General features: G+C 40.6%; 2 protein-coding genes across 14 annotated transcripts in view; both read right to left on the bottom strand.

The window, feature by feature from the left end:
* Positions 1–1,986, bottom strand: part of LOC105926323 (titin homolog) — a 33,107-nt gene extending 31,121 nt beyond the window's left edge. For 11 of the 13 annotated variants that reach the window (XM_012862579.3, XM_036132456.1, XM_036132464.1 and 8 more), the window contains exon 1: positions 1,676–1,985. The gene's annotated coding sequence lies outside the window, so the exon portion shown is untranslated. Of the gene's footprint in view, positions 1–1,675 lie in introns of all 13 variants that reach the window. The other 2 variants (XM_036132467.1, XM_036132480.1) reach the window with 2 other exon arrangements.
* Positions 95–15,206, bottom strand: LOC118557530 (ABC transporter F family member 4-like). Its single transcript, XM_036127672.1, has 3 exons — positions 14,966–15,206; positions 2,148–3,000; positions 95–98 (listed from the first exon to the last, which is right to left on the bottom strand). The coding sequence occupies exons 2-3, from the start codon at positions 2,990–2,992 to the stop codon at positions 95–97; spliced, it is 849 nt and encodes a 282-aa protein (XP_035983565.1). The 5' UTR covers positions 2,993–3,000; positions 14,966–15,206.
* Between the last annotated feature and the right edge of the window lie 1,294 nt (positions 15,207–16,500).

The following is a 16,500-nucleotide window of genomic DNA, read 5'->3' as shown; positions in this document are numbered from 1 at the left end:
AAAATAAAACGAAACAAATGGAAAACAACATGTCAAAACATGCAATGTAAACGACGGCAGCAGGGGTTTATGCCAGCTTTATATAATCTTACGGCTACCTGCACGGGTGAACTCTGCGCCAAACCAAGCTTTTAGCTGACGTTTTGCTGAGCACACAGAATTATTTATACCCCAAAAACATATCTCCACTACAGCTTTAGTGTAAAAGCATGAAGGTGTATGGAGTGCTTGAATGTGCAGAAATGAGTAAATAAATGTCATTTTTGAAACTGTACAATGCATTTTAGGCATCAAGTTAGTTTAGCACGAATAACCCAAGATGGAAGATTTTTGCTTACAAGTTCCAGTCGAGCTTCTTAAACAGCAAAAATAAAAAATAAAAATCTTCTTTCGACTTTTAGCCTTTAATGCATTTCTTATCTTCAGGGAAAGTCATCTCAACTGTTTACATCCACTTCCCGTCCGTATGCTTGGCTACTCTATACAAACTTGATATCAAGGTTTTTAGTAACTGACTCGAAGAAATTTTAGTAATGTGGTGCTAAAAGTGACACTAAGGTAGCGTGCAAAAACACCACAACCATTATCTAGAATTTAAACTCTGGGAGGTACACCTTTCACTCATAAAAGTACCAGACAAGATTTGCATAAAGAACGTCATCATCATCAATGGATGAAAGGGGTGTTTGTTGCTGTCCAAATTAACCACAAGTTAATGCGACCCTGCAGGTTCACTGCAAAAAGGGAACTAAAAGTAAGTTAAAATTTCTTGGAATTACTATATATTTTCTTGATTTGAGGAGCTAGATAAGAATATTTGTATTTTTACCCCTAAAATTAGATAATTAGACATCCTGCACTTGAAATAGGATGATGGAGATGAATTGTTCCTCTTTTACGTGCGAAAATCTTATTCCATTGGCAAATAGTCTTATTTACCTGCTCTAATCAAAGAAAAATACACTGATTTAAAAAAAAAAATCACTTACTTTTAGTTCTCTTTTTGCAGTGTTGTGATTGGTTCTGCTTTTGGCATGGACCGAACACCGGTGTAAGGGTATAAAACATACCGTATCAATGCCTTTATGCAAAAAATGTGAAGCCAATATTAACAATGTATTCTGAGTGATTTCATTGAAAGCATAAAAGCAATGATTACACTACAGGGATAATGACATAACATTTGATGCTTTGCCAGTGTGATTTCAATACACAGAACTAGCACTTCAGGCATAAAACTGATTACTGCCTACATTTACTGGCTGTTTTTTTTTATCCCACTAGGATGAAAACTATAAAGAAGGAAGCACAAAGCAACAGGTGGGAGACGGCTCTGCTGCTCCACACAGACTGGTATCGTCTGGCACTTCTTTCTGGTATCTCATTTAAAGGATTTTACATACAGGACTGAAAATTATAAACGTTTTTGAAGTGGGACTTTTAAAAAACCTGGGTATAACCCGGTAGCAGTAACCATGCCTGTGTCCAGCCCTGCTTCTTGTTACCTTTCTTCGTGCTCTGCGCCACAGTTAAGGCTAGAGGATATTTGATGTTTACAGTGAGAATGTTTTTTTTCTTTCATTGGTACGCGTCTGTTATAAGTTGGGTAACAGAAACGGCTGCTTGTCCCACAGTAAGTCGGCGCGGCGCTAACTGCGCTCTCAGCCCGTCTCACCTGCGTCTCAGCGCTGCTCACTGACTGCAGATCCGCAGCCTGTTCAGTGTCCGGCTCTATTTTGAGTTCTGGCTCTGGAGCAGCAATCGGCGCTTTCACTTGCTCCTCGCTTGGCTTTTTCTCCTCCTTGTCCTCCTTCTTTCCTTTGCTCTTCCCCTTCTCCTTTTTCTTCCCCTTTTCCTCCTCCTTCTGCTGCTTTTCTTCTGTTTTTTCCTCCTCTTTCTCTGTCTTCTCCAGCTGTTTCAAGTTTTCCTCTTGTTTCTCCTCTTTTGGTTTGTCCTCCTCTTTCTTTTTTCCCTGGTCCTCTTTAGCTTTTTCCTCCTCCTTCTTTTTTGTCTTGTCTTCTTTCGCCTTTTCCTCCTCCCTCTTTTTAGCCTTTTCCTCCTCTTTCTTTTTCAGCCTTTCGGCCTCTCTGGCCTTTTCTTCTTCTCGTTTCTTTGCTTTCTCCTCTTCCCTCTTTTTTATCCTCTCTTCCTCCTCTGCTTTTCTTTTGGCCTTTTCCTCTTCCTTTTTCTTCAGCTTTTCCTCCTTTTCCTTTTTCTTTGCTTCCTTCTTGTCTACCTTTCCTTCGTCTTTCTTCCTGGCCTCTGCCCCTTTGTTGTCTTTGACCTCAGTGGTTTGCTTCTTTTCTTCTTCTTTTGTCTCAGCTTTTGCCTCCTCCTTCTCTAGACTTGTCTTCACCTTTTCCTCCTTTTTCTCCTCTTGCTTTTCTGACTTTTCTTCCTCCTTTTGTGTCTCGTCCCTTTTCACTTTGACTTCATCCTTTTCCTCGGCTTTCTTCTTCCCTTCTTTCTTTTTCTTTTTACTGCCTTTCTTCTCAACCTTTTCCTCCACTTTCTTTATCTCCTCTTTTTCTTGTATTTTCTCTTCTTCTTTCTTTTTAACTTCTTTGGTTTCTGGTTTGTCCTCCACAGCTTTAGTCTCCTTGTCCTCACTCTTCACCTCTTCCACCTTCTCTCCTTCAGGGCTGTCAGCTTTCTCTTTGTCTGCCTTTTCGTCGCTGGCTTTCTCTGCCTCGAAGCCCTCGCCCTCCGAGCACTGAGAGCGCCGTTTGAGGAAAGAGGAGAAGAGGCGCGAGAGGCCCTTGCCGGCAGAGGTCCTGGTACGAGGCTTTAGCTGCTCCTCCTCAGGGGAGGTGGCTACAGGTGCAGGCCCAGGCTCAGCCGCCTGCTCCTGGGCCTTCTTGCTTGACGGCTCCCCCTCCTGCTCAGTCGCGGTCGCCTCCTGCTGCACGGGTTCGGGTTCTTGCGGAGCGCGGCCGCTCTTCTGCTTGCCCTCGGTGTCGGCCTCGTTCACAGCACTCGCCTCTGTTGTCATGGTAGCCACTGGGAAGGAGAACAGAGGGGAGTCAGAGATGGAGAAAGGTCACAGCGCAGCCCAGTGTAGCACATTTTTCGGCACGGTGATTCATGAAGCGCCACAAACAAGAGCCGTAAAAAAGGTTGGAGAAAGAAACTGTACATTTCAAATGTTTTAAATAGAGATGCAATGAAAAAAATCGTCTAGTGACCGACTGGTTGGTCGGTGACAAAAAGTCCAAATCTTTCTGCTCAGAGGTACCAGGTTCCACCGACAACACTCTTCGGTGTGTAAGCTGTTACTTAGTGAAGAAAACTGGTATTTCTAGTGTCACTGAAGTGATTCAAATCGAGTCAAATGAACCACAAACTGCATTTTATTCAGAAGCATCTTGGCGGCTCATTCAGGGCGCTACACCACGGAGTCAGACTTCAACAGACATGACGTTTCTATGCTTGTATTGTTATTCTAAGGATGTTTCATATCTTCTACAAGTGTTTTAAATTGTGTAACGCATGTAAAGTCTAAGACATGGGCCTCTGGTAAACTTTGTCATAGCTTCATAATGACAATAAAGGCTCTCGGTTGATTCTTGATAACAGAAATCTAAATACGGCAGCAAAGTTGTGCCGTTTTACAGCTGTGTAACACAGACTGCTCCCTCTCTCACACATGTGACGTTCTCTCCTCTCCTAACCATAATTACCGATTGATTGGACCGCTAGCTACAAATTAATTTGTAAACTAACAGCCCAAGCTTTTTACTATCAAGTAATATGTTGAACGGTGTCCTCTGTTCCAAATGGATCTTGTAGAAAGAATTAATGACAGAGACGCTACATTTTCAAGTATGCTAAAAAATAGCTAGAAAATAGGTGAAAAGAAATAGTCTGTCTTGTTAAGGAGATATAACAATTATCTCTGTCCCATAGCCATGAGATTTTACTGATTCTGTTGATTTTATTAGGGAAGCAGAGAAAAATAGCCCAATACCTTAAGGTTGTTTTGTAAGAAGCCATTGTTTTATTTTATAATAAACATTTTTCCATGATTGAATTTTAAATCGTAAAAAGCATTTTCTTGTTGTTGTTTATGTTCCTTCAACAGAAATCTGAATCCACTGAAATCCACATCGGTAGCTCGAAGCTTTGGTGAATTGATGATCAGGTATCTGCCAAACAAAATCTCTGATTGGTGCATCTCTAGGAGGAGACTGTGCTGCCTGGCCTAAGTTATATTCATGTGGTGAAGCATGGATGTGCATCTTTACGTTTGCTAAAACCTTTTGACCAACACAGCCATTGAAAGCACATGAACAACATCTTTACATCGTGTCTTTAAGAGTAAGGGGGAAAGAAATCTAGTGAAGACCTGATAATAATCATCCAGCTGCTGATCATCTACTTTAAGTTATGTTTTTAGATAGTAGTTATTCTGGGAATCAGCTTGTTGGTGATTTTAAAAAAAATGTCTTACCCCTGAATGCTCAAAACAATCCAGACAACAAATCCTCTCATAAGAGATAAAAATTGGCTCTCACTCTAGCTGTCTGTCTTACCTGGTAACACTGTTTTTAGTTAATTCATTGGTCAGAATCAAGTGGTGTAGCCGACAAACAAACAGACTTCTAAAATGGGAAGGTACTGGACTGGCTTTGGCTTAATTTGCCCCTTCCCCTACTGTTATCTTTTCTATCCCCATACCCATGCATTGCCATGTCACCCCTCCTTACTTTATTATATACTACAAACCTCTGCACATCAGGTCATTTTTCTTTGTTGTTAGATAATTTGGAGAGTTATGAAGATAAGTGGTTATAATAAAGTTCAAATATAATATATAATTTGATTTAACTACACAAAACCTAGTATTAGGCCGTATTTTTAATGTATTTTTAGTTCTGCTTACCATTTGGACCAGTTGACTCTTTTGCAGCATGCCAAGATTATTACCACTGATCAAACCAAAATCTTCCTTAGGACCCTAGTGCTGGTGGATGTTATTTATTTGAAAAACACTAAATTGCAAAGAGGTAAAGTAACCAGCACCCACTGCCTTGTTAAAAAAGGGGGGAAAGATTGCCAGAATGCTCAAAAATGCTCAAGAGCATTTTTAAAGATACCAATAAAGTGTGACTCCTTGAACGCAAGATATAAAGACATTTGCAAAGATTGCATTTCACAGCACCTTATTTACTTAAATATCTTAAAAGAGGTGTTAAAAGCATCTCAATTGTTTTATTGCAAAACCATAATTCAAGGCTTAATTATTATTTTCCTCTTTGATGAACACACTCCTCATAAGGAGGAAAACAAGAGAACTTTGCAATCCAGTAGAACAGATGTGACCTGTAGGTCAGGAAGTGGCTGTAAGATAATAGCTGCTCTGCTAAACCTGCTCATACCAACAGTCAGAGTATTAAAAAGAACAAGTAAAACTGTGACAAACAAGAGCTAAGTACGTCTATGACACCAAGCACAGTGAGGACGATGGTATGGTGGGTATAGAAAATCCCCAAAGCTCAAAGCTCACTGTGGGAACTTCTTTATTGTCAGATCATGGTACAGCAACAGAAGATGGATTCATTTTTAAAACCTTTATACCCATCTCCACCAGGGGTGCCAATATATATATATGAAGGGTGCTCATGTAGGCATATTTCTTTATTACACGTTGGACATGTTTTGTTGTTGCAATAACATGAACCCAGAAGCTCCAGTCTAATTCATAAGACTCTACAAGGCGTAAAACAAAACCTCTCCAATAATCCACGCTGCTGTTCAAATGAATCACCGTCTGTCTTCTGCCAAACTTCATTACGGACTTCTTTTATCAACAAACCGGGACCCATAGTTCACAATCTAGCAGTGACACGTACACAACCACCAGCCCATCCCACAATAGGCCTCCTTGTAGGAGACTGAGCCAACATGGAGTTCTGATGGCCTATCACGGACTCATTAAATCGCTCCAACACAATGGAGGCATTCTGCTCAGGGTCGGCATATTAGCGCCGCCTGGGTCGTCCTCAGCAGGCATGCCTGGCTCTGGGTATCGCACACACCCCTCTTCTGATCAGGTCAACAAACACTCTGGGACACAGTAACCAGGATGATGTATGTAGAGAACACTGATATACGGTGCTGTGAAAACAGCTTTGGCCCATTATGGGTGCCTTCTGTTTTTGCTTTATTTTTATATTTAAATGTTTCAGATCAGACTAATTTAATGCCGGAAAGACAGTCTGAGTAAATACAAAAAGAAGATTTTAATTTATGATTGCTTAAGTGGAAAAGAACAAAAAAGAAATAGCCCCTTAATCTCATTAGTTGTGCCGCCTTTTGCAGCAACAGTTGACACTAAGCATTTGGGACAATTGAAAATGTGTCTTTCACGATCACTGTCAAGAAATTTGCAGTATTCGTCCAATTCAGCCCCACTGAAGTGTTAAGGGGACGTAGGCAGGTTTTGCCACAGCATCTTAACTGGATTTAAGTCCAGACTTTGACTAGGCCACCCCAAATACCTGATTTGTTTTGTTGTTGTGGTTTTGTTTTTGTAATTTTTTTTTGGGAGGAGGGAGGGGGGGTTGTCATTCAGCTAGACTTTCAGATGTGCTTTGGATCATTGTCCCTCTGCAGAAAACAAGCTTGTTTGAGCTCAAGATCACACACTGATGATCAGATGTTCTTCTTCTGAATGTTCTGGTGAAGACCAGAATTTAAGTCCTACAGGTCTTGAAGCAGCAAAGCAGACCAGACCATCACACTACCACCACCATGTCTGACTGTTTTAGGTGATTGCCAGATCAAACGCACCTACTGGAAGAAGGCCCACTTTTTTATCTTCAGTCCACAGAACGTTTTCCCACAAGTCTTAGGGTTAGGGTGAACTGCTGAATTATGGACACTGGCCTGATTTGAGGCGAATGAGGCCAGCAGTGCTTTAGATGTTGTTCTGGATTCTTTTGTTCATTTTCTTCTAATTTGTGGGGTAATAGTTCTCCTCATGGTTCAACAGAGACCCAAAGCCTTGGTAATGGCTTTGTAACTTTTTCCAGAAGGCTGTCAGTGATTTTGCTTCTTATCTGTCCTTATGATTTCCTTAGACAGTGGCATATGTAGCATTTTGAGATATTTTTGACTGCTTTATGTTGTCAGCCTAAACGATTAAGATTACATTTATTAAGCTGGTCTGGCAGTAATCAAGCCTGTCTGAGGCCAATTTAACTGAATCAGCTTTTCCCCAAAAGTGTGGTTAGTTACAGGTAATTCTTTATAACACAAGGAAGATTATTACTTTTCCCTACATAGGAACAGGTTGCTATTGATATACGTTTTCCCTTAATAAACAAAACTTGTAACTTGCTTTATGCATTTGCCCTGAAAATTTTATCTGACATTAAAATCTATTTGATAATCAGAAAATTGATGTTTGACAAAAAAAACATGAAGTCTGTAAAAGACATGACTTAGACAACTTTATTTGTCATTCTGTGTGCACAGAGTGCGTACAGAACGAAATTTTGTTTGCATACAGCTTGAAATTTACAGTGAATTGCAGTAGATTGCAGGATCAGGTAAATTACAGGATAAAGCTACAGGGTAAAGTGCAGCGGTAATTAAACAGTACAACAATTGAAATGTAAACAATGCAGGACAAAGAGACAGTGTGCGATCCCATCAATTTTTGTTTCACTAAAATGTTAATGATTAGTCTCATTGAGTCTGAGTGAATCATTATTTCAAGCACCAACGAGTCAAACTTCATATTTTTAGAAACTTGCTGATTAAATTACCCAGCAGGCCAAACAGAATGCACTGCTGACATCACAATCACCCAATGTTTCTGTTAAATGATACATATCAGTTACGGGGCTTCACTGTCCAATCGATTCGCTTTGATACGACAGACACTCATCATGTCTGGCCACTGTCTAACTGGTAACTAATGCTTTTGTCTCTTGGATATGCAGGCCCAGCCTCTTTTTTTTTTTTTCACAAAGTTGGGGGGGTGGGAGGGGGTAACAGACAAGGCCGATCCTCCAGATGTACAGGGACGCCCAAAGGGGCGCATCCCGGATCGCTATACCATACACTTCCCACTGGCACTCCAGGACAGGAGGAGGGGGCACACAAGCAGACCAAATCCTCTTTAGCCCTCCCATTGTTTGTGTCCAGTGACCAATAACTGCGTCGCACTCTATTACTAATCCACCCTGCCCTTCCCCCCATAAGACCCCACTACCGCCACCACTCTATAGGTCTATTCCCTAGGTCGCCGCGCACACACAGACGCGCACACCTTCACGCATCAATGCCCCCGGCCTCCTGCGGGCGTCTTGATGCTCCGTCATCTCAATTCTGAGTGTCAGGAAACAGACACGGTCCTAATGGACCAGCTGAGCTTGAGTCTGCTGCCTCCTCCATTTTGTGTTAGCCCATCTAACATCTCTGCCATCAGCCAGCTGAGCAGGGCCGACCCGCGTCAGGACCAAAGTTAGACGGCGGCGGCGGCGCTGCCTCTCCAGACAGGCCATCAATCTCTGGTAACGCGACGAATAATTCCTGCACTTTAATGCGGAGGCGAGGAATAGCGACGTAATGCGATAGTTTTAAGAAGAAGAAAAAAAAGAATAAGACTGACCTCAATAACACACAATTAGAGCCTGTAATCAGATGAACCACAGATGAAGTGGGCCACCCTCAAAGCAAGAGAGAGCTGACAGAGAGCCGCCTGATCAGGTGCGAGCACAGAGACGGGAGGTCCTGAGGGATTTCATTTTAGGTTAACACCAATTTTAACAGGAAGCGTTTTCCCTATGATTTAAAACTTAAGCATGTATATTTCCCATCAAAGTTCAGTTGTAGAGCAACTTTAATAGAAAGTAATGTAACAAAGAGCTCTGAAACAGGTTAAAAAAAAGATGGAGGATTATAAAAAATGCAAACTAGAAATTGCCAAACTAAGTTGTTTTTTTGTCAATGAAGTCATGACTTAAATCAACAAAAGGAATTGGGACAATGCAGTCGTGTATTGAGAATAAATAAATAAACAGAAAAATATAATATGGACACCAAATATGAGCCAAAATCAGTGGACATTTAAATAAAAACAAAAACAGAAATAAAAAGGTAAAAGATCCAACTATTTGTAATTGGATCAATAATATTAATAATCAACTAAATCAAATCCAATCCAAAGCCAAGCAGATAAAGACACGTTTGATCCACTTCCCAAATAAACGAGATGCATTTTCTTTTCAATGCACTTCAGAAAAACCGGCTTGATCTCATTTAAAGCCTGTGCATCAAAGCAGGAGGAGGTAACAGTTTAAAAATAGCTACATGTGCGCAACATGCGGGGGACTCAATAGTTGGCCCAGCTCATATATCTATTTTTGTTCACGCTTTGCTTCACACAACACGCATGTGCACATGTGCAAACATGTGTGCACAGAGGCACGCGCTTACACATCACTTTTGTCCTCGTCGTGCACAAAGCTGAAACCGATCCGTTTATTTTTCCTCTGAACCTTTAATACTGCTCTTTCTTTAAACGACCGGGCCGAATATTAAAAGAAGTTCTCAGCACATATGAGTGAACATAAAGAAAACATGTTTCCTGGACGCTGAGAGCAGGCTTAAGGAATTAGAAGGAGTTTAGAGTTAATCAGCCCCCAAGTAACCAAGTGAGATTATCTTCTTCTACCTGCCTGCAATATCCATCTCACCGTCTCTATCGACTCTTTTTGTCTGCCCCTGCAATTGTGTGTGTGTGTGTGTGTGTGGGGGGGGGGGGGGGGGGGGGGGGTAGAGGTGGAGATAGTGGTACACTGTGCTGATTCATGGTTTTATGTGGAGTCCCACCTACCTAGCTGACAAAAAGAATTCAGCAAAAATATAGATAAAAGACTAACTTGTCAGCTCTCTAAGTAAACACGGACCCGTATGCAAGCCAACGTATAAAGGTGGGCTCTGCAGAACTGATGGGATGTTCTGTCAACATGCAACCCTGACCTGCAACACACACTTCGTTGGGTATACGAAAAAAAACTCTGTGTTAGAGCTGCACAACATATTCAAATGCAACTGTCAGTGCAATTTCTGCTTGCGCAATATCACAACTGCAGAGGACCGCCTGGATGCGACATGCTAACCTTTTGCATCTGTAAACAAACCCCTCCATTTTCCTTTACTTAGCCATTGCAAATAGGTCTCTCTCTCTCTCAGTAGATAGGAGTTTAAAATGTACCCAAAAAGGAAGGATTTACAGAAAAGGGCCATTAAAGATTTCGTAACACATTGACAATAAGACCAATCATCACCTCAATTCTCACCCTCATATGGTTGATGGATTTGTGGACCAAACATTGTGAGATTTCCTAGTTTTGACTAAGTGAAGAAAAAAAATTGTATTTGACCTGCCAATCTTTAGTCAATCAGAGCCAATCAGTGGAAAATGATCTGGTTCTGATTTCCTGCAAACAGATTGGTGGAAGTCTTGTCCCTGTGCATGGGACGTTGTTTTTCTTGTACGGGAAAGGTTATGTTGCATTTCTACTGTTCGCATACAGCACAACAACGCTAGTCTTGAAAACGTCCTGGTCTCCGTTGTCGTCTATACAGTAATAAGGGAATCTGCCAGCCTGTTTGTAGGCACGTGCATGTTTTTAACTTTCAAACATCATATCGCCAGAGACTGCTACAGGTGTAGCAGGGAACTTCTAATGTTTTTCTACACATTTCTATGAGGGTGGTGTGCACAAAGATCGTAATTAAATGATTATCAAAACAGGTACATAGAGTCTGTAAACAGGATTAGGTCATGTAATCTTGCCTGCAAACTGAATTATCATGGTATTGGTGCGTTCACAAACAACGAGAACCCATCTTGTACCGTTCCAGCTTCTACCATTTGTGACCGAACCAAAAACGGTTCGGACCAATCACGGTGCAGTATTGTGGCTTAAGGCGGGACATACCGCTGCAGCGGCTGAGCCCACAGCTGAACCAACATAAACATTGCAGGAGAACGGGTGCGCAGCTGCTGCTAGGGCTGGGTGATATAGAAAAGAAGCACATCGATAACAGAAATCATATTTCTCGATACCGATAATTATCAACAAATTCAAAACATATATTTTAAGTGCAGCCCTGACCATTTTATGCTATTGCTTAGCGACCTTTCTTTTTTAGATACAGAATACACCCCCCCCTTCCTTGGGGGGGGGGTTGCAGATATCCTGTGTCGGCCCCTCCTGGGCGACCTGCTTTAGGGGCCCCTTTGGGAGTCCGGGGCTACGGGTCCCCTGACGCCTGCCTCTGTGCTCGGGGAAGGTGGGTCTTTGGTTCTCCACAATCACTATCAAGCTATTTCTGGATAATCTTCACCTAAACTAGTGCACTTTCACATCTCCCACTGGTGCTGGGTCCCAGGTATTAAGTGTTCACTTATATACAGTAATCTTATAATTTATTTATTTATTTATTTATGTTGTGTCACTTTCTTTTTTCAAATATCACATTACATATGTCAGCTTACATAATAATATATATGATTTAGCAATGGCATCTAGGTGTTATTCGAGTGTATCTGTTGCTTTATGTCTATTGGTTGTGCTGTTCTTTTTGTGTCTCTTTCCAGGTGATGGAGCAGACAGAGGACATTTTATCATCCTCTTCCTTTTATCTCCTCTTTCTTTCACCTCTACTCTTTTTCTTTTCTTTCACTTTTTGTTCTTCCTTTACTCTCCCATTGTCATGTCCATATAATTTGAAATTCTCCTTGCAGGAATCATAATAAAGCTATTTAAAAGCATAAATCAAGTGGAGCACTATGGCGAAAGCTGTTTGCTCCACTTGTAAAAGCAAAATCTGTCGAGCTCCATCTGGCATTGAGATATCAATTCCTATTGCCATAGTGCTAGACAGGACACTGGGGAAAAAAAAAAAAAAAAAAAAAAAAAAAAAAAAAAAAAAAAAAAAAAAAAAAAAAAAGATACAGAATACACAAACACTGAATTAAAAAGCAACCCTTTATTCAACCAACTTTTTACCCAAACTGCAAGTTTATTTAAAAAGTAAAACAAAAAAATAATGTATGCTCTCTGAACTCTTTGAAGGGGGCGGAGCTTGGTTTCTGGGTCTGAATTTGTGATTGGTTGGGAGGATGTAATGACTGTAATATTAACCTACACGGCTACAATGCAAAAGGAAGGAAATTTTTTGCTTTGCCCAATCAGTTCGGAAATTTCTGCTCAATGTCCCTCCTTTCCCGAATGGATTCGATAGAAGCAGTGATAATGTGCAGAACGGAGAGCTCGCACATTATCAATCTGGCTGGCCAGGTTATAGATCACTATAAAATTATCACTGTATAACCTCAGAGAAGAATAACATTAAGATTTAAAAGAAAATGGTTTAACATGATCTAATTTGTTTTATTTAAAAATAGGAAAGAAGAAAATATTCAGATTGTAGCCAACTGTAGTTTTAAAACAGTGTAACTTTAAAAAGCGTAATGGGTGCCGCATCTTTTTCAACATCATGACTGTATTTTTTTAGGAACAGAAATATTTCCCTAACCGGCAAACTGTTGTCTCCATCCTGCAAGCTTGGGAAAAGTGTAGCAGCTTTCTTTCAACCAGCTGCCTGCCAGCAAAACCCTGTTACGCTTTGTCCCCAGAAGAGCTATTAATTGAATGATGGTTCTTTCCAAGCACACAGTGTAGAAAGGATCCTTTTTAGATAAGGTAAGAGGATAAGGTGAGAATTCCTGTATTGTCCCACAATGGGGAAATTCGGGTGTGACAATGGCAAAGACACAGAATTATTACCAATGAAAAAAATAGATATTTTTCACCAAATCCAAGATTTTACACCAAAAACAACAAAAACTGCCAAAATACCAAATATCATTGAGGCAATATGACCATAGAACCATAAAATAATAATAAATAAAATAAAAAAAGAAAACTTGATAGGAAAAACTAATGTACAAATACAATATAAATCTTCTCTGAACAGAAAACTTAGCCCAGGTCTTTGTCTGTCTCAGAATGATCAATACATACAGATGGCCTGTGAGCCGGATGCTGTAACATGAAACGACATGGGAAAAGACTGAGGCAGCATGATTGATTTAGTGTGGCTTCGCTGAAAGCAATTTTAAAGCCATTCTGGGCATCAAACTCAGCCCACAGAGCTATCAGCTAATGGCACGCACCGAGAAAAAAAAAAAAAAAAGAAGTTGGGAACACTTTTGAGAGATCTTAAAAGCGGAGCTGAAAGGAAGGTGCCTCAGTGGACTCCGACCTGAATCTACACGTTTCATTCAGAAAGAAGAAGAATAGTAATGGAGGGTGTGGGGTAGGTTTCCTGCTTGGATCGCCTCATAGAACAGGGTAGGATGCCTAACTGTCCGAATGCATCATAACTCCCAAAAGAGGATTACACCAGCAAGCCCTTCTGGGACCTTAATGACCTCACTCTCATACAGCAGAGCCGCAAACACTGTTCAACATCCCCTCAGGTGCTTTCTGTGCGTCTACATCGCAGCTGATTCAGCCGAACGGGAGATCTTACCAGGCTGTCATTGCTATTATTTCCTTTAAGTTCTGGGTTTACTTCTGTTGCTTGTAATTTATATATATATATATATATATATATATATATATATATATATATATATATATATATATATATATATATATATATAAATAAACAAAAAAAGAAAAACTTCCTAGTCCTGCTGCATTAACTCTGCCTCATCCCCCGCCCTGCGTCACATCTGCAGCTCCTCGCGAAAGATTATCTGACTATAAATATTCAGCCGTATCATCAATGGAGATGAGGCTTATTGGATGAGATGCTGTTGAGCGCGTTAAACGGAGGGAGGGCTGCACAAAAACCTACACAGTTTTCACAAGCTGCCGCCTTTTCTTTCTTTTTTTCTTTTTTCTTTTTTTTTACAGATGAGGTGGGTATTTTTAACCCCTACATTCCTCGGGGAGGCAAAAGCAAGGCAGGTCAAGCGGAAAGAAAGTAAGATGCAAAGCATTACTGAAACAGTGGGAGAGAGAGACAGAACCCCCCCCCCCCCCCCCCCCCCCCAATAACATCAGAGCGTTTGAGGCACATCCCAGATACAAGCAGATCCCTTCAATGCGGTGTATTTCTATAGCGCCAGTCGACAATGCCATCTTAAAGCATTTTGCAAGACAGACAGATCCAGTTCATGTCCAGAAATGTCCCTTATATTATATACCATTCCAGTCACATAGGAGATTCAACCCCTGCAGCACCGATTTCAACTCAAGCTATTATACCACCATCGTGAAGCATTAGAAATCTCAACTTTTATTGATTTATAAAGACCAGAGACATCAGTTTCCCGCTATATTTACACAGCATTTAAAAATAGCTCTAGTTTGCACGGCGGGTTGTACTAGTGAACCGAGGGCATCAACAGAAAATGGACCAAAATATCATTTGACTACCATATTGCAACTTAAATACGCACACATACACCTATTACTACCATTTATTTTGTTAGCAAGCTGAGTGATCTTTAAATGTAGTGTTATCTGGCATGTCCACTCATATTTATACACCCAACGTAAACATAGAAAAACAACAACAGCGCTGCCTCTGCCCAGAGGGACTAGTTTTAATGCTGCTGGGGGTCTGGAATGGGTCCTATAAGTTAAAATGCTGTAAATGTTTTTGTTTGTTTTTTTAGTCTGAATGTGGCGTAACAAATAAAAAGCATAGTTTTCCCCAAAATACAACTATGAATTTTTTTTTTTTAGATTTTTTTTTCTTTATCGCAACACAGTTGCGGGGCTGTCTTGGACAAGCGCGAGCTCGGAGGGGGCATTTTAAAAAAACAAAAACAAATCTGTGTTAGAAAAAAATGGCGCCGAACGTACAACAAAAACAAACACCCGTTCAAACGCACCCACCTTTTGCACCTTAAAACTGGGCTTACCTACTCTGGGTGTAGCATCAAGGGAGTCGAAAAGGGAGCCCCAAAAATATCCGATAATCTGCTGGCGTATATTCCGCACGTTCAGGGGAGGAACGACGTTTCGCAGCGACACATGCTTTGTTGTGCTCAAGGTGTCCTGATGCTCGTAAAGGGGCGGAGTCTCTGGCTCAGCGCAACGAGCAGCCACACAGAGACGGGCACAACTTTCATGCGGTCCTCCCTGTGCCACTGAAAATGTTGGTCAGAGCTGCAGGAATCCAGATCGAACAGGAAATTCTGTTTTCTGAAGTTTGACAGGCAATTGATACTCTCGTGGGCTATTTGAAACGGCCAGGTTTCTGGCCACTGTCTGTGACTGTGTAGCAGTAGTCATAAAGTAGCTGAAGAGAGCAATTATTAACAGAGTTCAATGTCCAGAAGCAGAAGCTGCAGCATTATTGCTTTACATCTTTATTGTTAAACGTCACCAGCAATTTTAATTATTTTATTAATTCAGTCCCAGCGCAACAACACTGTTAAAATAAACTGTTTTTTCTTCATACTTTGGAAAAATATTTAGAAGAGTGGCACATCAAAACACAGGATTTTTAATGAAAGGTCATATTATTACATTAGGAACTAAAGTAATAATTTGGATTTTTAAAAGTAAAGTTCAGACTGATCACCCTCTGAGACACCAACTATAGGCGTCTTCGGTCAGTAAATCCATTATTGCTCAAGAGAAATATAACCTAATTGTACTGTCTAAATACGTATCATATAAAAAGAAAAACTTGCAATATCTAAATATATACATGTTGTATCTGTCATTTACAAATGCACAGGCTCTACTTAATTAACATTGGATTGAGAGTAAAAACCCAACCAGTGATGTTTTGATAAAACTGCTGATACATTCAGCAGGGGCTGGCCCAAGCCTCTATGGGGCCCTAAGAGAAGTTTGATTTTGGGGCCCTCTATTTCTGCCAATAATAGGGATTTGCTATTAAACATTAGCAAAAACTTTGTTTTGAGGCCAAAATAAAAGAAAAAGCCGAAAAGGCCGCAAGTTTATTTATTTAGCTCTTTTCAATAACAAGACGATTCAAACGGCTAACCCTGAGAACTTACTCGATCAAAATTAAAGCTCAGTTTTATACAAAAATAAGCATGTTAGCAAAAGTATTTGACTATTTACCCAAGCCGTTAAAGGTCACTAGCAAGCTAATTTTCTAGTAATAGCCACATAAATCTCTGATAAATATTGAACATAAACATTACCAAGACATGCAAACAACCCTTTGGTTTTACTCATCTTCCTCTTTCTTTTCTCTGCCCCTGAAGGACATGCCATTTTTTTTGTGACAACGTTTTGCCTACTTGCCTTGCACCTGTGCTTTTGGATGTTTGGATGTGCATTGCATGGCGAGAAGCTCATATTACCATAGCAACGTGACCTGCTGCGGCCACTAGGGGAGAACCCAAGAACCAATGAATAATTTTTTCTTTTGCATGTATAAATAATGATTTCTACATGATCATGGATATTATTGTAA

The sequence above is a fragment of the Fundulus heteroclitus genome, chromosome 3, assembly GCF_011125445.2.
Source record: "Fundulus heteroclitus isolate FHET01 chromosome 3, MU-UCD_Fhet_4.1, whole genome shotgun sequence".
Classification (NCBI taxonomy): Eukaryota; Metazoa; Chordata; class Actinopteri; order Cyprinodontiformes; family Fundulidae; genus Fundulus; species Fundulus heteroclitus.
The sequence above is the reverse complement of the archived record's forward strand: the minus strand, read 5'-3'. Positions and strand labels throughout refer to the sequence as shown.

What these genes read in the sequence shown, in the direction of transcription:
- LOC118557530 (XM_036127672.1), bottom strand. Translation starts at nt 2,992, where the DNA reads ATGACAACAGAGGCGAGTGCTGTGAACGAGGCCGACACCGAGGGCAAG.